The sequence below is a fragment of the Girardinichthys multiradiatus genome, chromosome 20 (genome assembly GCF_021462225.1).
Source record: "Girardinichthys multiradiatus isolate DD_20200921_A chromosome 20, DD_fGirMul_XY1, whole genome shotgun sequence".
NCBI classification, from domain to species: domain Eukaryota; kingdom Metazoa; phylum Chordata; class Actinopteri; order Cyprinodontiformes; family Goodeidae; genus Girardinichthys; species Girardinichthys multiradiatus.
The window spans coordinates 47,460,276-47,488,252 of NC_061812.1; the positions used below are offsets into that span (position 1 = coordinate 47,460,276).

A 27,977-nucleotide genomic window follows, 5' to 3' on the forward strand; every position below is an offset into this window, starting at 1 on the left:
CAAGAACAATGATGAGAGAATCTGGATGTTTTTTCTCCACATCTGTTATCAGCTTAGCCAGTTGTTTCAGTTGTTTTTTTAGCATCTGAAGTGGAGCCTTGAGGTGGTATGTAAGCGCCAACCAGTACAGATGAAAACTCCCAATGGTACAATGGTTTACAGTTTGTGAGCAATGACTAGTTCAGGACTACACGTCAACTTAAACAATTTGATATATCTGACCCAAACTTCGTTTATATAAAAGCAGATTCCGACTCCTTGCTTTTTTCCCGATAAGTACGTGTTGCGATCCGCTCGAACAGTCGAAAGGTCAGTATCCAAGTATGCATTCTGGAGTGTTCTCACTCAGCCAGGTTTCGGTAAAGCAGATGGTGGAAGATCTGTGGGGATACAAGTTTTTACAGGTGAGCAGAATCAGTTTGCCATCTTGTTGGCCAAGGGAAAACACGTTTGCTGGCCAGCTCTCCTGGCCAGGATCTATGTGAAACTGGCCTCAATGAATGATGGTGAAAAAATGCCAAGAGAGAACTGTGATGTTTTGCTTGTCTCCAAAGACCACTGGAGACAAGCAAGAAGGAAGATTGTGGTGACCTGATTGTGGTAAGGCGTATTACGTCACTTCCTGTTTTTACTATTGCACTTGGTGGATTGTTTGGTGTGTAAAGGCTCTCTTAATTTCATCACATTTTTCTTTACTGTGACTTCTTTGACTTATCACATAACACATAGGCATGTTAAAACATATTTTCTGTTGCTGCACTTAACGTTTGGGGACCCTCTGAGCATTTCACAGTTTTTCTCGTAGTAGTAAGGGGTTGCTAGCTTAGAGTTAGCTTTAGCTTCACCGTGGCTACCCATCCTGTTGTTTCTCCTTCTCTCTCTAAGTCTCCTCTTTCCTGCTCTCTGTGTCAGATGTTCAGTTATTCCTCTGCCTCCTTTAGCGATAATGGTACATGTAATAAATGAAACATTTTTGTAATTTTGGATGCAAGGTTGTCAGAAATGGAGGCTCGAGGGCAGCTTCCCGTAGCAGTCCTTCAGCAAAGTTCGTGCAGCTGGGACCTCAGGGTGGCTGGGTGCTGGTACATAGAAAGCATAGTCCTAGATCCCAGCCCATGGGTCACCACCAACTTGTTTGCGTTTGTAACAGATTTTCACTTGGATGACTTTAAATTTTCTGCTTCTAAATTCAAAGAAGACAGAAGTTGTCATCTTTGGACCAGAATCTTTGAAAAATCGATAGTCAATCGATTAATGCGAATGGCATTAAACTGACCTCTGATATTAGTGAAAAACCTGGTGTTATTTTTGATCAGGATAAGTGATTTAAATCCCATATTAAACAAGTTTCTAGGTTTTCCTTTTTTCACCTTCGGAATACCGCCAAAATCCTTTCTGGGAGTGACACTGAAAAAAAAAGTGTCCACAAAAAGCAGTTAAAAGCCGTCAGCTGATCCATAATGCTGCAGCAAGAGTTCTGATAAAAATTAAAATAAGAGATCATATTTCTCCTATTTTAGCTTCCCTTCATAGGCTCCCTGTTAAATCCAGAATTGAATTTAAAATTCTCCTTCTCACATATAAAGCTCTTAATGATCTATGTCCCTCATACACCAGAGATCTGATTATTCCATATATTCCTAACACAGCACTTCGTTCTCAGACTGCAGGTTTACTGGTGGTTCCTAGAGTCTCTAGAAGTAGAAAGGGAGAAAGATGTTTTAGTTACTAGGCTCCTCCACTGTGGAACCAGCTCCCAGTTTTAGTCTGAGGCAGACACCCTGTCTACTTTTTTACATACTACTTTTTTTCTAGGGGGCGCTGTGGATGAAATAGGTCACGCCCACCAAATATTTCATCAGATCTCTGTTGGGGACTGGACTAGGATTAATCACATTGAATTTGGTGCAGATCAGATGATGTATGTGGAAATTAAAGCCAAACGTATGGCCATGGCGTGACGTCCAACTTCGCCGCGCCACCACGGCCACGCCCTTTTATGAAAAGTCACTGTGCTTGAAACGAAGTAAGACCCACTAGTTATCAGTCACCTGACAGTTTCAAGTTAATTGAGAGTAGACAGCCAGATAGCGACCTTTCCCAGTAAAAACAGTTACTTCCTGTTCTCAGGGGGCGTGGCTTTGATATGCTGATGTCAGCATATGAACCCATAGGATCGACTGGAACCCGAAGGTCCTCCTTCATGCCAACTTTGGTGTGATTTGGCATTTCTTTGGGAAAGTTATTGCATATTCTAGTTTGGGCGCGAACGCCCAGTTCGTGTCCTGGCCACACCCCCTAAACATGGCCGAAAACTCACGATTTTGATAACCCTAATCCCCCATGCCTTATCTGCATATTGACCAATTATGAAGCCGATACCTCAAAATCCCTAGGAGGAGTTCGTTAAAGTTTGAGGTGAGTAAAAGTGAAAAACGGCCAAAAATTTGACCCAAAATGGCCAACTTCCTGTTTGTTTTAGGGCATACCCCCTAGAGACTTACTTTGTTGGATTGAGGAGCTCTACCTGTGTGCCAAATTTCAGATCTCTACGAATTACGGTTCGGCCTATCTCACGTTTGGGGGGCGTGGCTAAGTAGTTTGGCGACACCCACTGACGACGACATTAAAGAACAAGAATTTCAAGCGGGGGACAATTTCGGGTATAATCTTATGCGTTTTGGTGCATGGCAAAGTCCCCAAATTGCCCCGCAAAGAGGCAACGGAATATACTGAGAGATTTTCAAGTCTTTAAGTCAAAAGCTGTAGGAGGAGTTTGCTTATATATATGCGGGCTAGAAACGGCCAAACCGGGGTCAAAATGGCAACTTCAATCCAAAATGGCGACTTCCTGTGTGGTTTGGACCAAAGCTCCCAGAGACCTTTTTGTAGATCCTGAGAAGTTACATACAGGGGTTGGACAATGAAACTGAAACACCTGTCATTTTATTGTGGGAGGTTTCAAGGCTAAATTGGACCAGCCTGGTAGCCAGTCTTCATTGATTGCACACTGCACCAGTAAGAGCAGAGTGTGAAGGTTCAATTAGTAGGGTGAGAGGACAGTTTTGCTCAAAATATTGAAATGCACTCAACATTATGGGTGACATACCAGAGTTCAAAAGATGACAAATTGTTGGTGCAAGTCTTGCTGGCGCATCTGTGACCAAGACAGCAAGTCTTTGTGATGTATCAGGAGCCACGGTATCCAGGGTAATGTCAGCATACCACCAAGAAGGACGAACCACATCCAACAGGATTAACTGTGGACGCAAGAGGAAGCTGTCTGAAAGGGATGTTTGGGTGCTAACCCGGATCGTATCCAAAAAACATAAAACCACGGCTGCCCGAATCACGGCAGAATTAAATGTGCACCTCAACTCTCCTGTTTCCACCAGAACTGTCCGTCGGGAGCTCCACAGGGTCAATATACACGGCCGGGCTGCTATAGCCAAACCTTTGGTCACTCATGCCAATGCCAAGCCTCGGTTTATATAGTGCAAGGAGCAACAATCTTGGGCTGTGGACAATGTGAAACATGTATTGTTCTCTGATGAGTCCACCTTTACTGTTTTCCCCACATCCGGGACAGTTACGGTGTGGAGAAGCCCCAAAGAAGCGTACCACCCTGACTGTTGCATGCCCAGAGTGAAGCATGGGGGTGGATCAGTGATGGTTTGAGCTGCCATATCATGGCATTCCCTTGGCCCAATACTTGCTAGATGGGCGCATCACTGCCAAGGACTACCGAACCATTCTTGAGGACCATGTGCATCCAATGGTTCAAACATTGTATCCTGAAGGTGGTGCCGTGTATCAAGATGACAATGCACCAATACACACAGCAAGACTGGTGAAAGATTGGTTTGATGAACATGAAAGTGAAGTTGAACATCTCCCATGGCCTGCACAGTCACCAGATCTAAATATTATTGAGCCACTCTGGGGTGTTTTGGAGGAGCGTGTCAGGAATCGTTTTCCTCCACCAGTATCACGTAGTGACCTGGCCACTATCCTGCAAGAAGAATGACTTAAAATCCCTCTGACCACTGTGCAGGACTTGTATATGTCATTCCCAAGACGAATTGACACTGTATTGGCCGCAAAAGGAGGCCCTACATCATACTAATAAATTATTGTGGTCTAAAACCAGGTGTTTCAGTTTCATTGTCCAACCCCTGGATGTGTACCAAATTTCACAATACTCAGTCAAAGCATGGCTTGGGGCTGATTTTTTCAAATTTTCTAGGGGGCACTGTGGAAAAATTAGGCCACGCCCACTAAATATCTCATCAGATCTCTTTTGGGGAATGGACTAGAATCAATCATTTTGAATTTGGTCAAGATCAGATGATATACGTGGAAATTAGAGCCAACCGTATGGCCATGGCATGACGTCAAACTTCGCCGCACCACCACGACCTTTTATGAAAAGTCACGGTGCTTCAAACGAAGTTAGACCCATTAGTTACCAGTCATCTAACACAGTTTGAGGTGCTTTTATAGGCTACCTAGTTTCGGTATTGCCAAAGCAAGAAAAGTGTTAACATTCTTGGTACAAAGTTGAATTAGTTCCCAGTATCAGTTGACCTCCAACAGGGCTGCCCCTCTGCCCTAACCTTCATTGTCAGCTCCTCTTAAGTCTGAAGCCATGGTTCTTATCTAAAATAGAGGGACTGGTCAGTTCTCCCTAAAGGTCAGGGGTATGCTTCTAGTGAACGAGTTTAGTGTTTTTTTTTCACACTCATGAAAACATGTACACAGTGCTGACCTATCTATTAAATTGAACTTAGATGCTCCCGGAGCCCACTCAGAAAACCACAGAACAGACACTGTGAAACAAAAAAAACACCATTGAAAACAAAAACGTGAACAAAATTATAACAATAATCACAATCAAACATTTTGTCAGCCTAAACTTCCTTCACTTTTAAGGCAGTTTTTTACATTACAATACATTAGTATTTCAAAACTCTGTTTTAGTTTTCATTGCCAATTTTTATTTCCTCAACAGATTTTAAGCTGTTATTGTTCTATAAATAAGGATTTTTGACTCGTTAAGTTACATGCCTTGATCAGAACAGGAGTTTTTCCTGTATGTATTTAAACATATCCACACGTCTAGTGAAACTTGCTTATGGGTTTCTGTGTTGGTGGTGCCTGTGTTTTATTTGGTTACAGTTATGCAGCAATTTGAATACTAATATTTTTAGATTTTTATAAAATATTTTTTTTCTTAATTTCTGCTCAGGCACGGATTGGGCAGTCCTTCCTCGGAGAAATAAAGTGAAGAGATTCCTTTTCTGATTTTGACCCAGTTGGATCCAGAGGATGGAAGCGTTGTTGGGTTTGCTTCTGCTCAGTTCTCTCACTGTAAACACAGTTGGTAAGTTTCACTTTAACACCCCTGAGTTATTAGACTGATTGCTGAATTAATGTTTTTTCTGATAAACACCATACGAGTATGACCAATACAGACCTAAAACTTCTCCACACTGCTTTGTGGTATTTATTGCAATGATGATTAAATTGACAATTTAAAAATATATTACAAGACTCATCAGTGTTTATGATGTATGCTTTTAATTTCATGGCTTACAATCAGAGTTTGACCATCACCAGCAATGCTCTGAAAAATAAAACATACCGTTTTAGAATAGGGTACTTAACTACACAAGTTTTATCAGGAAATGCAAATGTACTGCTAAATGATATACAATAACTGTATTCATATATTGAAATGTAAAGTAAGCATTTTTTGATGCACACATTGAATCAACAGTTATCAACATTGTTTGAATGGTGAAATAAATTATTTCCATCATGTGATCAGTTTTTGGGGTTTAATAGCAATTAGATTTTTATTTTATTTTAGAAAGTTTCTCTATGTTAATAGTAATAAATACAATATTGTCAACTAGAGGTTTATTTAGTTTAAGCTGGTTATGGATTTAAGGTCATTTTAGGTTTAACATTAGTTTGGATTTAATTTGAAATTCTCCAAACTCTGTCCTTTTAACACCCATACATTGATACACTTATACCAAATATGGTAGGCAACTTGGAGTTAAGTGCCTTGCCCAGGGGCACATCGACAGCAGGAGGAAGCTGGAACTGAATCCACCAATTTTGGCTTGCAAGACGTCTACTCTTCCCAGTAAGGCCGCCCATAAATGAAAAGGAATCCTACGCAGTCCTTAAAAGTCTGTAATTTGCTATTAGAATTTTACAGGTGTGGATGAGCATAGATAATAGAAAATTCTGAATGAAAGAATGGTTAAATTCCAAACAATTTTTTTTTTGTAGCATCTTCTAAAGGACATAAGTTTAATAATGCTTAAACAATGCAGTCTTGATTTTAAAATTTTACACAGTTTTGAATTACTGACTGAGCATATTGTAGAAGTAACAACATTAAAGTTAACATAAAGCTGTGAAACGTTTGGGCCTATGATTTTTAAGCTGGGTCTAAAATGCCAAACAAAGCCCTAAAACTGCAGTTTTTAGGAGTTTAAAAACAATGGGCACCAAAGTTTATACCCTGCATTTACCCTGGACAACCTCATTCATGTTGTAACAATTACAAAGTTACAGATTTAGAAATAGAAGTGATCTAAGTTAGTCCAGATGGCACAAAAGCAGTGAAATAGCCCTACAATCTAAAAAATTGTTGTCATGATCCCTAGGTATTTCTTTCATGCTTTTGTTTTTTTTTTTCATTTCCCTATTTATATTTTTTATAAACAACATTTAGCTATTCTCTGTTAGATTTTGTTCTTGTGTTCCTCTCTATCTGCTCCTGTTAATTTACTCTTCTCTTTCTCATTTCAGTCATTTCATCTGATTAGCTCTTCTGGTTCATTGGTTATTTCTCCACCCTGATTCTGTAATTAAACTCTCTGGTTTTCATCGCTTACTGCTGGTTTTTCCTGTTTGTCTGCCTATGTCCATGCCCAGTGTTTCCTCTGTTTATGTCTTTTCTCCATGTGCAAGACCATTTTTGTAAGTGTGCTTTTTTTAACATTAAAATACTCATCTATACTAAATTATTTTCCTCTGCATTTGAGTCCTTATCATTCTAAAACCAATTTTGGCATTGGGTTAATTCATTATTCAGTGTAATAATGCAATAAACTAAATTCTGTAAGAGTACAGTTTTTAACTGGAAAGTATTAGAAACCCTGACCTTGTCTTACTGTTCTTTGGTAGGTTGTTACTTTTTCTTGATAGGTTGCCTTTGCAGCATTACCCTCATCTACCTTGTTGTAGAAATATTTGAGACTGATGATTGTCACTCAGAATCAGCTTTATTAAAATATTGCAAGAGAGAAAAACAAAGTAGCACAGTACATGTACTCAGGGGTGCTACCAAGTCATTCTGATTAGACAAAGCAAAAGTTCTCCTCATAAGCTACAACAGCTTATAAGGTAATTCCCATGAGACCCAGACTAAAACAACAGAGACGAGGTGAAACTTGTTGTTCTTGACTAGGGATTTCAAACTCCAGTCCTCGAGGGCTGGTGTTTTTAGATGTGTCTCTGGTCCAGCACACCTGAATCTATGGCCGAATTACCTCCTCACTATGAAGTGTGTACTTTGTACAAGTGCACGTAGGGGTTGAAGTGTGCATGTTGCAAGCATGCAAAATTGGAGAATTGGGACAGTAGGGGTTATGTCATCGTCTTGCACCTCTGCACCGTAACTGCAACATCAAGAAGGATGGAAACCGGCACTGTTTTCGCAGTCTTGCTGCAAAAAAAATATTTTAAAACTGCAACAAGCAATAATTTTCAGGACAATAAAGTGCAGGGAAACAAAGGAGGCTTTTACACCAGACTCACCACACCAGTGCTTGTTTAAAAGGTAACTTCAGTGATATGGCCTACTGACTACCCGGACTCACTCTGAACCCAGTGGTATCTTACAATGTCGAGCCTGGAAACCCAGTAAAAAAATACATTTGTCGGCTTCCTGTCTTTTACACAGTTCTTAATATTCTGATTTGATGGTTGATTTCATTGATAGTTGTGATTGGTTTTTGCTTAGAACGTCATCTGCAGCAGTGAATTGTGGGTAACATACTTCAGGGAAGTCCGCTTAGATGTGCGCTTAGCCGAAGTGTGGATTTAGGGCACAAAGGGGGCGGGGCTATGGACCACTCTGGAGAATTGGGACACACTACGCACTCAAACCCATCAACTAGAACGTGCAATTCAGGGACACAAGGGTGGAAGTGCGAGTATTGGGACAGGGCCAAGTTCTCCAGAATCCTGCTAATGACCTAATTATTAGATTCAGGTGTGTTGATGCACAGGCACATCTAAAGGTTGCAGAACACTGGCCCTCGAGGACTGGAGTTTGACACCTGTGTCCTAGACATTTTGACAATGGAAACTGAACCTTAAACAGTGTGGCATACATGTTATCTCATATACGTTCTCTCAAGAAGGCTGAGAAACCATCTTTCTAAGACTAAACAGAATCATCTCTCCTAACCTTTGCCACAGAATAGAACAATACAGAATACTTTTGTCAGGTCACATCAAGTAGAAAAAAAATCAAGGCACTAAATGTTTCTTTAACAACCAGTTCCTGTACATTGCAAATCAGCTGGCTGGAAATAAACTCCTAGACATTCACAGTGCGGAAGTACTGCCAGTTTCAAAACACACGTTAAGTCATGGTGTGTGAGCTAAAAGGTGTTCTATCCACCTTTTAAAACTACATTGGGTAAGCTACTAGTCCCATGTATGTTAAACAGCTAATTGGGGGTTGCAACCTGAGCAGATTGCCTGACTAACCAGCTAGTATAAGTTAATTGTATTGTGTAACTCTACAGAATGCATAAGTACATTAAGTGATAATATTCTACGCAATAAGCACTTAAAAATTATGCTAAATTGAGATGTTTATTGAGTGTTTATTTAATATTTTTCTTAAGTCTGTGTATAAAAAAAATCAAAAGAATAAAACATAAATAAATGTTATACATGAACTTATAGGTTTACTAATAAAATGTCCAGGTTGTATCCTGCCTCTCGCTCGTAGACTGCTGGAGATAGGCACCAGCTCCCCTGTGACCCACATTTCAATAAGCCTTATAAAAGATGAATGAATGAATGAATATGCCATTATTAGCGGCAGGAATAATTGTCACTTATGTTTTTCAAATAAAAGTAATTAGACTATGTTATACCATGATAGCATGGAATTTTTATTCATTATAATTATACTGAAAGTCTTTTACTGGCCCATGTCTAGAGCAATCTGTGATTAGTGCTATTTCATTTTTGATGTTTGATTTAAATCATTTTAAAACCTGCTGAAGGCCTGGTCATTTATAGAATTTTTAAATAAAAATGACTCTTTTGTTACTGTTCGTATTATCCGTGTCTTTGTTTTGTCATCAATTTTCCTCCTGCGGCCACATCCAGCGAGGTTGGCTACAGTCCTATGGATCTTAAATTTCTGAATAATATGTGCAACTGTAGTCACAGGAACATGAAGCTGCTTGGAGATGGTCTTATAACCTTTACCTTTAACATGCTTGTCTATAATTTTCTTCCTAACCTCCTGAGACAACTCTTTCCTTCGCTTCCTCTGGTCCATGTTTAGTGTGGTACACACCATGTCACCAAACAGCACAGTGATAGCCTGTAGCCCTATTTATAGGCCCACTGACTGATTACAAGAATGTAGACACCTGTGATGGTAATTAATGGACACACCTTGATTTAACATTATTTTCAGGGGTACCATCATTTTTGTCCAGGCCTGTTTCATGAGTGAATTTTTTTAAGTAATTCTGTTGAAGCATGTTTGAAAAGTAATGTCTGACTTTCATTTGTTCATTTTCATAGAATTTGTATTCATTATTAGATTCAAGTTATTTCTGTGACCATTGTGGGTTTTTCTTTAATTACCGAGTGGTATCAACAATTTTGTCCACGTGTGTATAAAAAAACTTTATTAGAAACTACTTTGTATCTGTTAACAAATACCTATGGTGTAAGTGTGAGCGTGCTTGTATAAGGTTTCTCTATAAAAATATGCAATAGCAAGTGCGGTTAGCCACAGACCTGCCTCCCTGGGCCCAAGACAGACACGGAGGAGATCTGAGCCCCAGCTATCCAAAGGCCCCCGACAACACAGGAACCCCGGGAGGACCACCGCCGGGACTAGCGCAACCCCCCCAGAGAAGAGCAGAGGACAGTCCGAGTGGAACTAGCCAGCAGCCACAGCGCAGAAGCCCCAGGGAGCTGCAGCGACGTGCCCACAGACTCCAATTGTTTACACTGGAGCAATCGTCTACACTGGAGCAGATCTAGTCATGGACACAGAGACCCAAAACCCCGGGCACATCAACTCCCAGCAGAGGGCAACTATAGTCTTGGGGACGAGGGGAGAGGGAGCAACCCCAGACACAAAAACAGACGCACACAGTCACAATCACACATTCCCACATAAAGACACACAACAATGGACGTCATGCACTCCCTCACACTCCCCATACACACTCTATACTCCCAGGTCCAGGTACCAGTACCCCAGTGGGGCAACAAGCCCCAGGGCCCAGGAGGTGGTCCTCTTTATTGTGGGGTGGAGACAGGCAGACACCCCAGCACCAATTCGGACTAGTGCCGGCACCGCCCACACCCGAACAACCCAGACCCCGACCCCCCACTCCGACCCCAGCCCCCAACGACCCCATCCTCATGTGGAGAGGCGGCCACCTAGGCCAAACAAGGCTGCCAACCACAGCCGCGCACCCGCCCCCACCGCCTTGAATAAAATGGCCAGCCGAGCAGCACACTGCCAAGGTCGCCCAACAACACTGCCAAAGCCAGCAGCTCTGGCCTGCCCATCCATGAGAAAGAAACAAAAGATTTATAAAATAAAGCAAACATTCACCAGCCGGATACCCGCAGCCAGGTCGACTAAACCGCCCTATGCTGATCACAACTTGCCAGCCTCCCCAGTGCAGGTACAAGAAACGCTCCGATGCCTCACCCACCCCACAGCAGCCCGGCATCAGGCCAGGGCCAGAGCCGCAGGAGGAAGGCTACCACAGTTCGCCAAAGACCAGGCACCCGCCAGCCCCACAGCTCAACCCCAGAGCTGCCCCAGCATGCCGGCCGCACACAGTTCCACACGCCATACTCCTGCCGAGACCCACTCCCAACCCCAGCCCAGACCCTCACCAGAAGGCATGCTCCTTCTTCCAGCCTTCAACCCCAGACGGCAATCAGCGAACGGCGCTGTGAATTTTCAGTAGATCTCAAAAGTTTTAATATCAAGCAAATTTCACTATTTTCTGTCACTCATTTCAATAGGTTTAAACCCATATAGATTCATTACCCATGGATGAAATATTTCAGGCTTTTATTTCATGTATGTTTTTTTATGGTTTACAGAAAATAAAAATCCAGAATTCAATGTTTCGGAAAATGTTAATATTGTGAAAATGTTTAACATTGGTAACTCTCGATGCTACACCCTAAATACCTAATGAACTCAAAACACCAAGTGTCAAGAGGAAGATGAGAGGAACCAGACGAAACAATGCAGATGACCTGAAGGCCGCTATCATAGCAACCAGGGCTTCCATTACACCTCAGCAATGACACAGGCTAATCGCCTCCATACCATGCCTTATTAATGCAGTAATTTAGGCAAAAAGAGGCCCAACCATTTATTGAGTGCATAGAAACGAAAATACTTTTCGGAAACCTGACATTTCTGTTTAAACTATCCTTTTTGTTGATTTTATGTAATATTCTGAATTTCATAGACACAAAATTTTGTCCTTTATCTATAAAGCCATAATCGTCAAAATGATGAGAAACAAAGGCTTGAAATATTTCACTCTTTCTCTAATAAATCTATATGATGCATGAGTTTCACTTTCTGAAATAACGAAAAGTATTGAACTTTGTCCAGATGGTCTAATTTATGAGATATACCTGTATGTCATGAGATCTTTATGCCATGGTGAAATTTCCCTTTGTACCATTTTTAATGCTTTATTTGGTCAGCAGCCACTATAAGGGGCATGCCAGCCAAATCTTGCTGTTATAACAGTTTAGCTTGTTTTCTGAGATGTATTTGTTGCATGCCAAGTTATGAGGGCTTTTGAGCTTTTGGAATGTTTTGATTTAAAATTGATTTAAATCTGCTTTCCAGTGGCAAATGTGTGTGTCTCGGGTCACGACAGAGGGCCAGTGTTTGAAGAACAGCCGAGCAGTTTAATTTACCCAGAGGGCTTGATTGAAGGCAAAATAACTCTCAGCTGCCAGGCTAGAGCCAGTCCACCCGCAACCTACTCGTGGGTAACACACACACACACACGTCTGTATTTTTAAAAAGACTTGCACCTTGTATTGACTTATATTCTTTTTACCTGCTGCATTAACTTCTAAGCCTAGCCCCTAACCTTGAAATGGCGGTCTGTTGCATTAGGACCTGACTTTGGTCCCCATAAGCCAATTGGTCTTCGGAAGTCTTACATAGACCACATAGACCCACATTTCTGCAATATTTCTTCCCATATTAGGACACTATATTCAGTTTAATGTTTTCTGCAGATGGGAGATGTATTGTGGAGCAAAAATAATAAATAATCGTAAAGTTTCATTAAACAAAACTAAGGGTGCATTTGAAAACATCATTAGTGTATTAGTGCTGCAAGAGATGTTTCATTCATGCAGAAATTATCAGCAGGTTGGTCAAGATCCAAACTGTTCTTTGTATTCTAACTTTTCCAATCCATCTAATGAAAAGCAACAGATATCCATTTATACACCAAAAACTTGTCCTTAATCCTAATAATTTAATTTATGTTAATGATGTGTTAAAATGTCTATCATTTTCTCATGAATTGAGTATCTTCAATGCATAAAAACAATAACAGTTGCACATCTGTGTTAAAAAAGATGAATTTACACAACAGAGACTGACTGGTTTTCCAGGAAAACTGGACTTAGGAAATAGTAAGTCTAGCGATTGCTAGCTATCTAATTATATAGCCTTAGTAATTTGTCAGAATTAGCTCGTCAGACAATCCACGTTACCCTATAAAGTGTTTAATAACGTCCAAAAATGCAACAAGAGCCAATTTTTGTAGGTCAAAGGAATGAGAGTAAACATGGCAACACACACCAGAATAGCAGGGAGAGTCATTATCAAAAGCAGTTATGAAAACAAGATAGAATAATTAAAAACTATTGTTGTACTAGGGCAGGGGTCTTTTTTACTTTTAAAATCTAAAAATAAAAATAAAATGGAGGTTCTTTGAAAAAATCAAATTTCCTATAGTAGATATTTATCCAAAATTACGGGTTGTCTTTTATTCCGAAGGTCATGTAACATTTGAGGCTCTACACAAGTTTTATGTAGCTGGAATAAGAGCAAAAATGGCTTCTTGGATTAGCTTGACCCATACAAGATGGCAAAGAGCTAATGTTGGCAAAATTATGATTGTATAGGCTAATCAATAAACTACAGAACCAGTTCACATCTTGTTGGGCAAGAAATAGGTCAGTGGCCTTAAAAAAGGAAAGCACATGGAATCTTGTTTTTCTGTAAACTATGTTTTTTTTTTTTTACTGACTTTGGTCTTGTAGGTGGAAATTGAATGGCACACTTATGGAACTGGGATTGAGCCGGTACTCTTTGGTTGCTGGCAGCCTGGTGATCAGCAACCCAGACATTCAAGATACAGGATCATACCAGTGTCTGGCTAAGAACCCATGCGGAACCATCATTAGCCGAGCTGCTAATCTCAAATTTGGCTGTGAGTGAACGAAGGCCTTTCTGGATGGGTTGCTCTTCATTAATTTAGCACTGAATCTTTATGATTATATTACATCTCTCTGTCACTGATGCTTCCTTTAAGCTCTCTATGTATAAACAATCTTTAGTTTTTGATATTTCCATCTTAATATCTGCATTTTCATCTTTCTTCAGACCTTCATGACTTCCCACCTAACAGCAGGACTTCACAGACAGTCTATGAGGGTGCAGGCACTTTCCAAACCTGTCAGCCCCCACCACATTACCCAGGTACCATCCCTGCTTTAGTGTTTCAACTTGAGGTTGTCAATACTCACTTCTGGTATGAGACAGATCTTTGCAGGAAGAGAGATGTATTCATGCATCCTCAGACCGAGGCAGCCAGGGATTATTTGATAGAATAATAAGCACTGTGTTAGTGTTTGTGTAAATCATAAACACAATATCTTTAAAGGAATTAATTGAACTTGAGTAAGATTGAAAATGTATAATATGTCACTATTGCATCTTAAAAGTGTGAAAATATCCTTGGATGTTTTGTGGGTCTTAAATCAAGAAATAGCAAAAGCACATTTTACTATAGTTGTTTTAACGCAGCCTCAATACAGGATTTTTTTTAAAGCTCGTATGAGCCTGTTTATGGTCAGGGCACAGCATCTGCATCCGCCTTATATCCAACATTTGATTGACCAATTCAAAAGCTTAATGTTGTTTGTTTTTAATTATTCAGAGGTGGAACAGCAGGTGTGCTTTGTATGACCACCCTGCTGCATAACAATTAACAATTGTATATGTTGGTTTGTGAGATCTTTTAGCCGGCTAAATGTTGTCCTACAGGTTCTATATATGTGATTGCTTGATTTTACAGGTCTGGGAATGACCAGGCCTGGATGTAGCGTGCTGAACTCAGCAAGCCAATTAAATGTTATCAACTGATTATTTCATGATTGACAAGGTGGGCAATTGGTTTTTCAATTAGGGTCAGTTGGTTTGAATACCTTTGGTTCTTAATAAATGAAAATATAATTTAAAATCTGCTTTTTGTATTTCTTCAGGTCATTTTAATGGAAGAAATTTGTTAAATGATCTAAAATATTTAAGTTTGACAAAAATTCACAGCCCTGCATTTGTAGCAGGATATCTTGGTGAAGAACTTTACAGAAAGCAACATTATGCCATTAAAAATCTAATTCTGGTTTTGGTTTGCAGGGCAGTACCATTTGTTGTTATTATGGATCACAACATATGTTATGAACCATTTATTTATCTCTAATTTCAGTCAGGACTTGAAAGGTTTAGTTGTTTTTTATTTAGTTTGTTATAACAATTGGCCCAGCAAAAATACTATGTTACCATGCAACATAACATTGTATTGAAGTCTCTGTTGGAATATGAAATAGTATTGACACACAGTTGTTATAGTTTTTATAAAGTTGAATTTTTTTTGCTTTCATGGTTAAAATGTAAACATATCAACCACTATGTATATCAACATGACAACTTTGACCCTCCCGTATGTTTTATTGCCTCTCTTGTGTGACATGTAATAAAATTTTGACTGGCAAAAATAAACATTGTTATAGTACTCTTAGACTAACAAGTAATAAAGAAACAACTATTTTACAACTATACTAGTAGAAAGTTGCATTTTGAAAACCTTTCAAAACATAAAAATACATTTTTAAGATTTTTGTAAATTGGAACTATGAAATTGTACAATAGATGTTCTCTGTTCTCTCAAACCCCCTGTGGGTCGTGGCAGATGGCCGCTCAAACTGCGCCTGGTTCTGCTGGAGGTTTCTTCCTGTTAAAAGGGAGTTTTTTTTCTCTGCACTGTCGCTACATGCATGCTCAGTGTGACAGATTGCTGCAAAGTCAATGCAAGTGACTGTCCACTATTGCTACATGCTCATCCGGGAGGAGTGAACGCTCCATGTCTCTGACTTGAGGCAATCTGCTGGGTTTCTTTAGATTAAAAATGTTTTAACCAATTTGACTAATAATTTGAATTTGCCTGCACTGTTTGATAGTTGGGATTAATTGGAATGTATGTAACTGACTTGGAATCTGTATGATTCGATTGAACTGACTTTGTGAAGTGCCTTGAGACAACATGTGTTGTGAATTAGCGCTATATAGATAAAACTCAATTGAATTGAATCGAGTAAATAACAAGCTTTAAACATTCAACTGCCTGTAACCCTAACTCCCCTTGTAATTCCTGATTGCAATATCTTTCACCTTACTAAACAAACCTTAGTAAATAAAGTGTTGTGTTCTGATCTTTATCTTCTGCAGCTTTGTCCTATCGCTGGTACTTCAATGAATTTCCCAACTTCATCAGAAAGGATGACGGACGCTGGTTTGTGTCACAGGTCACTGGGAACCTGTACTTGGCCAAGGCAGAGTTAAATGATACTGGGAGCTACTTTTGCTTCACTACCATCAATCTGGACATTAGCACCAAAAGCACTTTTAACAAGGGCAGCCTTCTCACTGTACTGCCAGATGGTATGATCACCAGATATGGTTTTGCTACAACAATTATAGAAGTTTGGTTTATGTGTAGCCACTGAGAAATCAAATCACTTTAGACCATCTTTATCTGAGAAAGGCTGGCGGTATAAAGGATATTTATGACTGTTTTCTTAAAATATATTCAGTGGAAGCAAAGAACTGAATATTGAAGTCCTAGCCACCATTGGCAACATGTGTGTTTTTATAGGTTTTATGACCCAATAAACCTATTTTCCTGTGTAAATTATCTTGCTAAAGTACCTGCTCTGCCACAGCTAAAAACCTTGTGCAGCTGACCATCAAATGGAAATGCCTTGCTGGAATTAGGTTTTGGACAAGGACTTGCTGAATAATTTTTTTATTGCTTTGAAATGTAATATTTTAAAAATGTAATATTTTAAATTATTTAAATAGTTATATGTATCATTTATATAATAAAACATATGTTTAATAATTTATCAGTGTCAAAGCACTAACTAATTCTGCACTATTTAATTTTCTAAACTTTTGATATTTTTTTTCAGCCAATCCCAGAAGGTCAGCACCAAGCATTAAACTGCGTTTCCCAGCAGAGACCTATGGCCTCACTGGACACACTGCCCAGTTAGAATGCTTTGCTTACGGAAAGTAAGTTTCCAACAAGAAATTATTCTGTTTACAACTTTTCTTTCAGAAAAACTTTAATACAAAGATTTTTTAGTTAGATTTTTATTCAACTGGTGGGTTGCGGTGGGTTGCCGGTTTGAACCCCCCCCCCTCTCAGTCTCTGTGGTTTTGTCTTTAGGCAGGACACTTTACCTGTGTTTCCTGCCTGGTGGTTAGAGGGCCCGATGGGACCGATTGTATGGCAGCCTCACTTCTGTTTCCCTTCAGTCTGCCCCAGGGCAGCTGTGGCTACAATGCTAGCTTTCAACTGTCAGTGTGTGAATGAATGGGTGGATGACTGATTTTACTGTAAAGCGCTTTAGGGTCTCTGGAGACTTGATAAAGCACTATACAAGTCCAAGGCATTTACCATAATGGCATATAAGACCAGGGTGCTAGATAGCAGAGTTTGGCGGAGTTCGGCTTGTCTATGCCCTCTAAAGGGTGCTTGCAATGCAGGGAAAAGTTAATAAAATCCAAACATGAACCAGCATATGCAGGAGAAAGGAGCAGACAGAAAGCAGCTGCCCGTAATCAGACTGCCTGCATCGGGTCAAAAGGCAGGAAGACCCCACTGAATCTGCAGAGTGCGGATATCCAATATCCAACCTAAAAATAACTTCACCATGGTCAAAAGTCTGCAGTTTTGTGCTTTAAAGTCCTTGTTGTCGTCATTGCCATGGCTGAGACAAAAAATTTGTGAAATGTAACTTCTTCAGGCAAACTTTATAGCATTACCAGTCCTGAGAGATGGCGTCTCTCCTCTCCGCTTCTCTGTAGCCACACCCTCCTTCACGTGGAAACCCTTACACCTTATTTGATAAGTTCTAGCTGGGCTGTGTTCCAGATAAATATCCCAGTGGATTATTTTATACATGAAAAAACATATATGACATTCTTGCAAAGACAATAATACAACCAATATTTGTATTTCATTTATGTGATGTTTTGTTTTATTATTATTTATAGCTTCAAGGAGATTATTTTATAATGACAATGTCACACAATAACATTAATAGCAGCACAGAACACTACACTGACGGCTGGAGATAGGGTATCATCAACGGGGTAGCTTGGAGTACCCTGGATTCTGCATCTCAGTTTTAATACACTGAGCATACATGAGCATTGGGGCTGGGATGTGGGAAATACTGCTGTCAAGCAGGGGGCTCTCCAACTACCCAACTGCAGCGCTAGTTTTAAAGCACTTTAGACATATATTCATAGTAGCATTTCACATTGACACACACACACATGCATACACAAGCTTGTGTGTGTGTGTGGTGGGATCCTGGCTGGCAGCCTATGGGTCTTGAGGATGTGTCAGGCCAACCAAAGGACACAGAGACCAAGCTACGGTCTGGTGCGAATCCCTTCCTTGGCCCTTTTGGGTTATTTCTTGGTTCTTCTGGGTTCTGGCTACCATGGTGGGCTTATGCCTGCCCAGTGGGTTTGGGGCTCTTGAAGGGTGTCTCTTCCTCTGTGTCGGCCAGTCTTGTTGCTGGGATCGTGTGCGATTGCTGAGTTAACCGGGTTCTGGGCACTGCCAGGAGTGGGGATGTGGTAGTGGTGCCCAGCATCTCTCCCAGCTCCTCTTTGGACTTGGAACTGCTGCTGCTGGGCTTCACTGCTGACCTACTTTTAGTTTCCATTCCAGTTTTTAGAGTCCATTCTCATGCCACTTTTATTTAACATCTATATTGTCATGTTCTGGGATAAATTCCTGACCCACAGGCAGAACCACACACTAATTGCAAGGTAAAAAATTTCAAAGATTTACTTATCACGGGGTTGATGCACTCGGAGGGGAACTAGAAGGATCTCCGGGTTCGAGGCTTTAGCTTTTCTCTGAGGTAGAGCCTTAATTAGAAGAGGTATTGGTGAGGCCGAATTCAGTTGAATATGTGGAAGTAATAAGAGAGGCTTACAGTTCACAGTCTGGTAGGGAAAGGCTAGGGATGAGGTTGTGATCCTGAGCTGGAGTTCTTTTGTGAATGGAGAGCGGGCACGCAGGCAGGAGAATCAGAGTTCTGGAGCTGTTGGAGGATAATGGTTGTTGAGGAGAATACTGGATGCTTTCAGAGAGGTTTCTTCAGCCTGATAATACAGGGATCGAGGAGGTAAACTGAGTGACGGAACACTCGAAACATGCAACGTTTCTGCACTCAACTCAATACTCAAGGGATAGAGCAAGTCACAGGGCTTGTGAGTTAATCAAATTTAGCTGTGACTTCATAAATTTCCCATCCTGGATAAACTTTGGGTCTTCTTTTAGTTGGTTTAACCTTGATTAAAATCTGTGTTATAATCCAGGCTCACTTGTTGTCTTCAACGTATTTCACTCGCTTAGGTGACTGAGCTGTAGAAGAAGACAGCCAGTCTTTTTGTGACTATCAGTATTGTTAAATTCTCCCTTATTTTTCAACCAGTCCAGTCCCGAAACTTCGATGGAGGAAGGTTGATGGTTTAATGCCGTCTAAAGTAGGCTTCTCCACACAGAGTCCCACCCTCACCCTACCTGAACTCTCATTTGATGATGAGGGCATTTATGAGTGTGAAGCGTACAACTCTGAAGGAAGTGACACATACCACGGACGCATCATTGTACATGGTGACAAACAGAGAATTTATGTAAAATATGTAATTTAGCAGGGATGTTTTGTTAATCTTTATTTAACTGGCCTCAAACTTCCCCTTTCTGCAGCTCAGCCAGAATGGTTGCAGGTGATGAGTGACTCAGAAGTGGAGATTAGCTCGGAACTTAACTGGAACTGTATAGCTGCTGGAAAACCACGACCCGCTGTACGCTGGATACGCAACGGATTGTTTCTTATCACGCAGGTAACACAAAGTTAGGGTCCCTTACTGTAATTAGCACATATACTGAACTTTATCTTTAAATCTAAAATCTTAATAAGGTTATTGTTTACAGAACATGTCAAAAAGAGTAAAAAAGACAAAAAATAGATTACTCTGCTCCTTTAAATATGCTAACCTATTTCTAATTTAGGATGCAACTAACAATTATGTTGCTAATCGATCAATCTTTTGACAGTTTTATCCATTAATAGATTAATAATCAGATAGCAAAAAGTTCTTAATACACACGTGGACAAAATTGTTGGTACCCCTCGGTTAATGAAAGAAAAACCCACAATGATCACAGAAATAACTTGAATCTGATAAAAGTAATAATGAATACAAATTCTACGAAAATGAACAAATGAAAGTCAGACATTGCTTTTCAAACATGCTTCAACAGAATTATTTAAAAAAATACACTCATGAAACAGGCCTGGACAAAAATGATGGTACCCCTAAAAATAATGTGACCTAAGGGACATGTTAAATCAAGGTGTGTCCATTAATTGGCATCACAGGTGTCTCCATTCTTGTAATCAGTCAGTGGGCCTATATATAGGGCTACAGGTAGTCACTGTGCTGTTTGGAGACATGGTGTGTACCACACTAAACATGGACCAGAGGAAGAGAAGGAAAGAGTTGTCTCAGGAGATTAGAAAGAAAATTATAGACAAGCATGTTAAAGGTAAAGGTTATAAGACCATCTCCAAGCAGCTTCATGTTCCTGTGACTACAGTTGCACATATTATTCAGAAATGTAAGATCCATGAGACTGTAGCCAACCTCTATGGACGTGGCCACAGGAGGAAAATTGATGATAAAACAAAGAGACGGATAATACGAACGGTAACAAAAGATCCCAGAAAAACTTCTAAAGAGATTAAAGGTGAACTGAAAGGTGTGCAGAAGGAAAAATGAAGCACGTGAAGAAAAGAACACGGTCCCTACTGTGAAACATGGAGGAGGCTCTGTTATGTTCTGGGACTGCTTTGCTGCATCTGGCACAGAGTGTCTTGAAACTGTGCAGGGTATAATGAAATCTTTAGACTATCAAGAGATTCTAGAGAGAAATGTGCTGCCCAGTATCAGAAAGCTTGGTCTCAGTCGCAGGTCATGGGTCTTGCAACAGGATAATGACCCAAAACACACGACTAAAAACACCCAAGAATGGCTAAGAGAAAAACATAGGACTATTCTGAAGTGGCCTTCTATGAGCCCTAACCTAAATCCTATTGAGCATCTTTGGAAGGAGCTGAAACACGCCGTCTGGAAAAGGCACCCTTCAAACCTGAGACAACTGGAGCAGTTTGCTAATGAGGAGTGGGCCAAAATACCTGCTGAGAGGTGCAGAAGTCTCATTGACAGTTATAGGAATTGTTTGATTGCAGTGATTGCCTCAAAATGTTGTGCAACAAAATATTAAGTTAAGGGTTCCACCATTTTTGTCCAGGCCTGTTTCATTTGTTCATTTTCATAGAATTTGTATTCATTATTACCTTTGTCAGATTCAAGTTATTTCTGTGACCATTGTGTGTTTTTTCTTTCATTAACCGCAGGGTACTGACAATTTTGTCCACATGTGTAGGAGATTTTTTCTTTACAAAATTTGAACCAGGTGAAGCTACAACTTTGCCCCTAGTAGAGTTCTTGATAAACCATATTTACAGACAAAGACGATTTTTCATCCTAAATGCGAAACGTATAATTTTGCCAAACGTAAAATGTCTGTATAGTTTTGGCTTAATTACTGCTCTGAGTGGTTTGTTCTTTTTTCAAGTGTCATGTTTTAGAGTCTATACACTCCAGTTAACGATTATTCGATTACTGAATTGGTTGACAATTACTTTAATAATCTGTTAATCGTGATTAATTCGATTTTTTCTGCCCTATTCTAATTACATAAAAGCATGCTTTTACATAAGCCCTTGTTGAAAATACAGTTTTAACTAACCAATGGGGTTTAAGATACTGCTACATTTAATGCACGTTTAGAAGCTTAAGGGCATAATGATGCTCTTTAATCCGTGCAGAGAACTACAGTTACTCTGACCACCTGTTAGCTTTTGTGGTTCCAAAAAAATTACCTAAATTAGCTCTTGCTTGGTTTCTTTGCTTTTCAGATGAAGACAGAACCAATAATTGCTTTATTCTCTTTTCCACGTTATTTTGTATTTATGCTGTCTGTCATCCTCTTCTGTGTTTCTTCACTTCTTGCTGCTCATCGTGAAAACCAACTGATCATCAGGATCGAGTTATTGTGAATGGAGGACATTTGAAAATCAGTAACCTGGCCCTTGAGGATTCAGGGATGTACCAGTGTGTGGCTGAGAACAAACATGGCACTATTTATTCATCTGCTGAGTTGAGGGTCCAAGGTAAGAAAGGCTATCCAATAAGGAATTCCCTTACCTAAACATTGTGACAAACTGATAAGATTAGTAAAAATTATTATGTTAATATTAATGCAATTTGACATTTTTTCAGTTTATTAAATGAACTGTATTCTGACTTCCTGCATGATGTTGTCCTCTGTATCCCCCTTCTAGTTCAGGCTCCAGATTTCAGGTTGAATCCGGTAAGGAAACTGATCCCGGCAGCTAGAGGTGGCCAAGTAGTGATCGAGTGTCGCCCTCGTGCAGCGCCAAAGCCCATCCTGTTCTGGAGCCGTGGAACAGAGCTTCTTACCAACAACAGCAGGTACTATATATTAGCATTTCATAAAGCATAAACAGTAAATCACACAATGTTGTTCCCAGTCAAATTGAGTTTTGTAACCAATTTACAAACTGTTTTGAATTTTGTTTTAAAGCATTTTACGACAATAACTCACAAAGTAAATCATCCAAATGTTTGTGGAGCCGGTTTTTAGCCAAGTCAGTAAGGACCCAGAAAAAGATGATTAGATGAAGAAAGGTTTCCTGGTTTTTGGTATCCTATGGCTGATTACAGGGCATTCACACTGCTGCACTGGTCAGGGGTTCAGTAAAAGGGAAAATTCCACCCCTTCATTTGGTTCGGTTTGCTTTCACACAGAGATCCTTTAGACTGGACCGAACAAACTCATGCAGTTGCAACAGAATGTTTCAGGAGCAGTGTTGCGCTGATCCAAAAGAAAAAAAGCATGAAGAAGAAAGACTGTCTCCTCAATGTTTCTGGGGCTACTTTGGTGTTTAAATGTAGTTGTACGCTTGCACCTCTTCACTACTCCACATAGCCCCACAAGACATTTTGAAACTCCTTCGTCGTCTGATTCGCACTCTTACTTAGTTTTTCCTTTACTTCTTCTTCTTCTACTCAAGTCTTTCCTCCTGCACTGGCCTGGTATGCATTCAAACTGTAAGTGAACAACTCCAGGGTCAAGATAAACTGTGCTAAGACCAACAGTTGTTACCGTGACAGGGTACGGTTCTCTGATCCATTTCTGGGTTCAGGATGAGTTTATACCAGCGTGATTCACTCCAGAAACTGGATTCTGGCATGGTACAAGCATTCCAGAGGTTTTCCGTGAAAGTACTGTCAGCTATCCTGGACATTTATAGGACAGAACCACTCATACAGTCACAGCCAATCACAGTAGCCATAAAAAATGTCGATTTGGTGCTAAATTAGGTGAAGTATAGGTGAAATAAGAAAAGCCTATAAAATGTCAGATGTTGAAATTTCCTGAATGGTGAAATATTAAATTACTAAAAAGAAATGTCATTATGTACCCATATACCACTAATATGAAAATAAGGCATAAATCAATTAATAAATATCATGTTTCTCATGATACAGTGTGAAAGGAAAAAACAAGGAGCACAAAAGATGAAAGATGTATCTTATTCAAGAACACTTAAGAACAACTTATGATTATTATTAACCTTTGTAGACCTGTTAGACATTCTTTGTTTGATTACTGTCATAATACATCATTATCAAATGCAGTTTTCAATCTTCTGCAAAGTTATTACTTATATTGAGCTTAGTAACTAATCAATAACTAATAAAACCTAGAACTACGTTTTAGAACTTTGTTCTAAAGTTAGTCTAATTAGGATCAATAATTGGCAACAACCAATAACAATGCAAAATCAGAAGAGCAGATAAAACCTTATTTTTAATAACATTATATTTTAAAGAATTATTTGCTGAATTATAAATAACCTTTTTGGTTGAGAGAAATGTTTATGGGCTCTCATAAGATGGCCATTAGTCGTATGTAAATATTTGACCTGCCTGGTGCTAGCACTTAGTAAGACGTGTGATACTGCGATTCCTGCTGTCTTCTCTCGGCAGGGAGGAAGGAAGCCGCTTTACTGATTTAGAGATAGAGCCTCTTCTTGGAACTCAACGGCTCAGATGCCTTTCTTCCAAAGCTCAGAAAGAAATGTTTCAGGAGAGACTTGTCTTAATTAGCCCTTTTTGCATGAATGCAAGATTATTCAGACAGTAGATCATTCTTGACTTTGGTTGCTCTCGATTGGCGGGTACTCGAACATCAGATCCTAGTCACCTCTGTATCCAAGTTTCGAAGAATTAGTCTAGATGGCCAGCAAGTCAGACATTCATGCGCGTTTACCTCCCCTCTGAGAGAGGGTAGAGAACAAAGTGGAGTGGGCAAAGTGTTTTTGATTATGGCTGCATGACATCACGGGGATTCCAGCTGCTGAACTAGAGGTAGTATTTGTGTTGTATTTGAAGTTGCAGTTTCTACCAGCATCTTGTTTGTGTACAGTTCAGAGTCCACATTTTATCCACTATCCATGGCTGGGGGCACAACAGTTTTCATAGTTTTAGGATTATAAATTTGTTAGCAGTGCTGTGGATAGCCAGCTGTTGTTGTTTCTGACGCCTCTCACTTGTGTGCTCTCAGAATCACAGTGACTCCAGATGGTACATTGTGGATCTACAACATCAGCAGGGCAGATGAAGGAAAATATACCTGCTTCGCTGAAAACTATCTGGGCAAAGCCAACAGCACTGGACACCTGTCTGTTAGAGGTAAACCCACTCATGCATAATGACACAAAAATACCACTTACCTATTAGGCTGTACCATTGTGCAAAATGTCCAAAACTAAGCTTTAGACACTGGCTTAATATTATACATGCTGGTTCAGGTTTTCTCTAAATGGAACTGTAATGGTTTCTCTGCATAGTCTCGTTTCCTTCAACAGAATACAAAACATAACATGTTTGGCCTCACTAGTCTGTCATTTGTAGTTATGAGTAATGTGGTCCAGGAAATGGTTGAGTGTAGTAATAAAATAATGCCTGCCTACAGTCAAAGGAATTAAAACATTTATTGATTTATTTAACAAATCAAATGTAATAAAACTGTACTATAAACTGAACTGGGCTGCAATATTTAATAGCTAGGATCAAGTTAGTATGTATGTCATTGACTTTGATTCTGCCTATATGATGGGATGAACTATATAATGAACTACATATTTAAAATATAAATTCAATGATTTTTCTTTGTAAAGGGCCGTGAAACAGCTCTTGTTGTGAATCAGTGAAAATGAATAAACTAACTCGAATTAAGTCAGTGCACGAAAAGCAATTAAACATCCAACAAAAAGGAATAACAATGCTAAAGAACTGATTAAGAAACAAGTAATTGTATTGGTATAGTTAGCCTCTAGTTTTACTAGGTGAAGGGAAGCACTTCACCTGAAGCAGTAGGAACATCATGCACAGTGTACCCCATCTCTTAAATATTGAGAGATTTAGCCCCCTACAACACCGAACCAAACACAAGGGGTTATGGAGAAAAGAAAAGAAAGTATGTTTCCTTTAACTTTAAACTGGGTTCTAACATAAAAAACATAAGTTTATATGCTTGAGACCAAAGTTACTGTATATGAAAAGCCAAAGGTTGGTAAACCAGCCAGTTTTAGGTATGGTATTTTCTTGTTGGCTTATTACTGTTATATCAGTGATTTACAAAAAAAAAAACCTAACCTTTAAAATGTAATAAACTGCTTGGCTGGTATATCTGTATTTATGTTTGGCTATACAACGATCTTCATTTATAGTAAACAATGTGGTGTCTAAATTTACAAAATTTGCATTTACCTTTTTCTGTTTTAAGCCAGTAAAATATTTTTTTGTGAGATAATGACAGGACCACCCGAGGCAGATTTGTGTAAAACCAGAAAGAAGGACAAGTGGACGCCATCTCATCAGCACAAAATGCCTTCCTTCACCACAGAGGACTTTGACAAACTTTTACAGAAATTGGCTCTTTTGGAGGTGAAAATCCATCGACTAGAAGTGAGTGTTGAGGTGAATATGGGGTATAGCGATGATTCAACTCTGCCTGTGATCCCAAACAGTGACAGCCAGCTCAATGACTCAGCCGGCAATCAGAACACTGAGAATAAACCTACCGACAGACCCTGTTTTAGATGCATGCCCAAAAACATCAAGGTGGACGACTCACCGGAATTGCGCACTTGAATAAATTAGAATGGCCAGAATTACAGAGAAATGGCCCCGTTTCCCCTGGGAAACGGAGACTTCGACAGCAAGCTGCTGTCACAACAACTGATAGGAGTGAGACAGCTGGAAATAATGGAGTTCCCTTCCAAAACAGATTTGCCCCACTACAGAATGAAAACCAGGAAAATGATCCATCTTCTGAGAACAATAAAAGGTTTGAGAACAACCTGCATTCTAAACAGTCTTCTCCTAAATTGCCAGAGAAAAAGTGCCCCACTGGACTAAGAACACTAATGGTGGGCAACACATTTGTGGATGGGATTAAAAACGTCTGCAACAAGAAAAACACAGAAGTTATAGTTGGTACCAGTAACGTGGTCTCTGATATCTCAGAGAATATTCTTGCAATCACAGAAAATCGCCCGTCTCTAGAAAACCTTATTATACACTGTGGAGCCATGGATGACATGGCTAAGAAAAAGTCAGAAGGATTGAAGGAGGATTTCACTCGTCTTCTGAATATTGTTGGAGGTCTCAATATCAAGGTTGACATCATTTTTGACACTGATCTGACCCACATGCAGACCACAAAGCACTGGTGAACACTGGCTTTACCTGAGAAACATGAAAAGTGGGGTGGATGCGAAGACTAGGAGGCAACCGAAGACGAACTGCAGTGGAACCGACTAAAGAGTCAATCACATAGGGTCCAATAAAACGAGGAGAAAGTTTCTTAGAAATAGATTTTAGAGGAATGTCACGGGTGGATAACCAGACTTGTTGCCCTGGGCGGTAAACAGGAGCTGGTCGACGTCTTCTGTCAGCAAAACGTTTGTTGAGTTCAGCAGTCCGCTGAAGGGCCCGGACAGTGGAGTTCCAAACAGCCCTGTAATGGCGAATATGGTGTTGAACAGAGGAGACGGAAACCTCACCCTGGTTGGCAGGAAAAATGGGAGGTTGATAGCCAACTGAAACCTCAAAAGGAGAAAAACCAGTAGCAGAGGACTTGTGAGCATTAATTGCATACTCAACCCAAGGTAGGTGTTTACACCAGTCAGCAGGATTAGAGAATGAAAGGCAACGGAGAGTGGATCCGAGTTGTTGGTTCATTCGTTCCACCTGGCCATTGGACTGATGAAATCCAGAAGTCAAGGAGACTTTAGCTCCAAGGGCTATAGCAAACTGTTTCCAAACTCGTGAAGTGAACTGAGGACCACGATCAGACAGAATGTCCTGAGGAATACCATGGAGCCGGAAGACATGTTTGATCAACAGCTGGGCGGTCTGAAAAGCAGTAGGCAACTTCTTCAGTGGGATCAGATGGCAGGCCTTAGAGAAGCGGTCCACAGTAGTTAGAATGGTAGTCATTCCTTGAGAGGTAGGAAGGCCAGTAACAAAGTCTAAAGCAATATGTGACCAAGGACGACTAGGAATGCGTAAAGGCTGTAAAAGGCCTGCAGGCGGTTGGTTACAATGTTTATTTCGAGCACAGATAATACAGGCGTGAACGTACTCCTTCACGTCCTTGTGGACAGTAGGCCACCAGAACCTTCTCAAAATAAGGGCCACGGTTCTACTAGTACCAGGATGAGCAGAAAACTTAGCAGAGTGGTGCCAATGGATGACACGAGAACGGGCAATGGTGGGAACAAAAATCTTGTCTTGTGGACCAGTGCCTGGATCAGGTTCCTCCCGCTGAGCGCGGGTAACAAAGTCCTCAATCTCCCACCTAAGA

At 40.1% G+C, this 27,977-nt stretch overlaps 1 protein-coding gene across 3 annotated transcripts in view; it reads left to right on the forward strand.

The window, feature by feature from the left end:
• cntn2 (contactin 2) overlaps nt 1-27,977 on the forward strand; it is a 127,999-nt gene that overhangs the window by 36,618 nt on the left and 63,404 nt on the right. For all 3 annotated transcript variants that reach the window (XR_007035467.1, XM_047347998.1, XM_047347999.1), the window contains 11 exons: nt 5,249-5,383; nt 12,182-12,323; nt 13,621-13,790; nt 13,964-14,059; nt 16,088-16,300; nt 16,831-16,933; nt 19,381-19,562; nt 19,656-19,792; nt 22,059-22,188; nt 22,360-22,510; nt 24,669-24,796. Coding sequence is in view for 2 of the 3 variants with exons in the window: in XM_047347998.1 (XP_047203954.1) it covers nt 5,329-5,383; nt 12,182-12,323; nt 13,621-13,790; nt 13,964-14,059; nt 16,088-16,300; nt 16,831-16,933; nt 19,381-19,562; nt 19,656-19,792; nt 22,059-22,188; nt 22,360-22,510; nt 24,669-24,796 (1,507 nt within the window). In the remaining variant the exon portion in view is untranslated. The remainder of the gene's footprint in view (nt 1-5,248; nt 5,384-12,181; nt 12,324-13,620; nt 13,791-13,963; nt 14,060-16,087; nt 16,301-16,830; nt 16,934-19,380; nt 19,563-19,655; nt 19,793-22,058; nt 22,189-22,359; nt 22,511-24,668; nt 24,797-27,977) is intronic.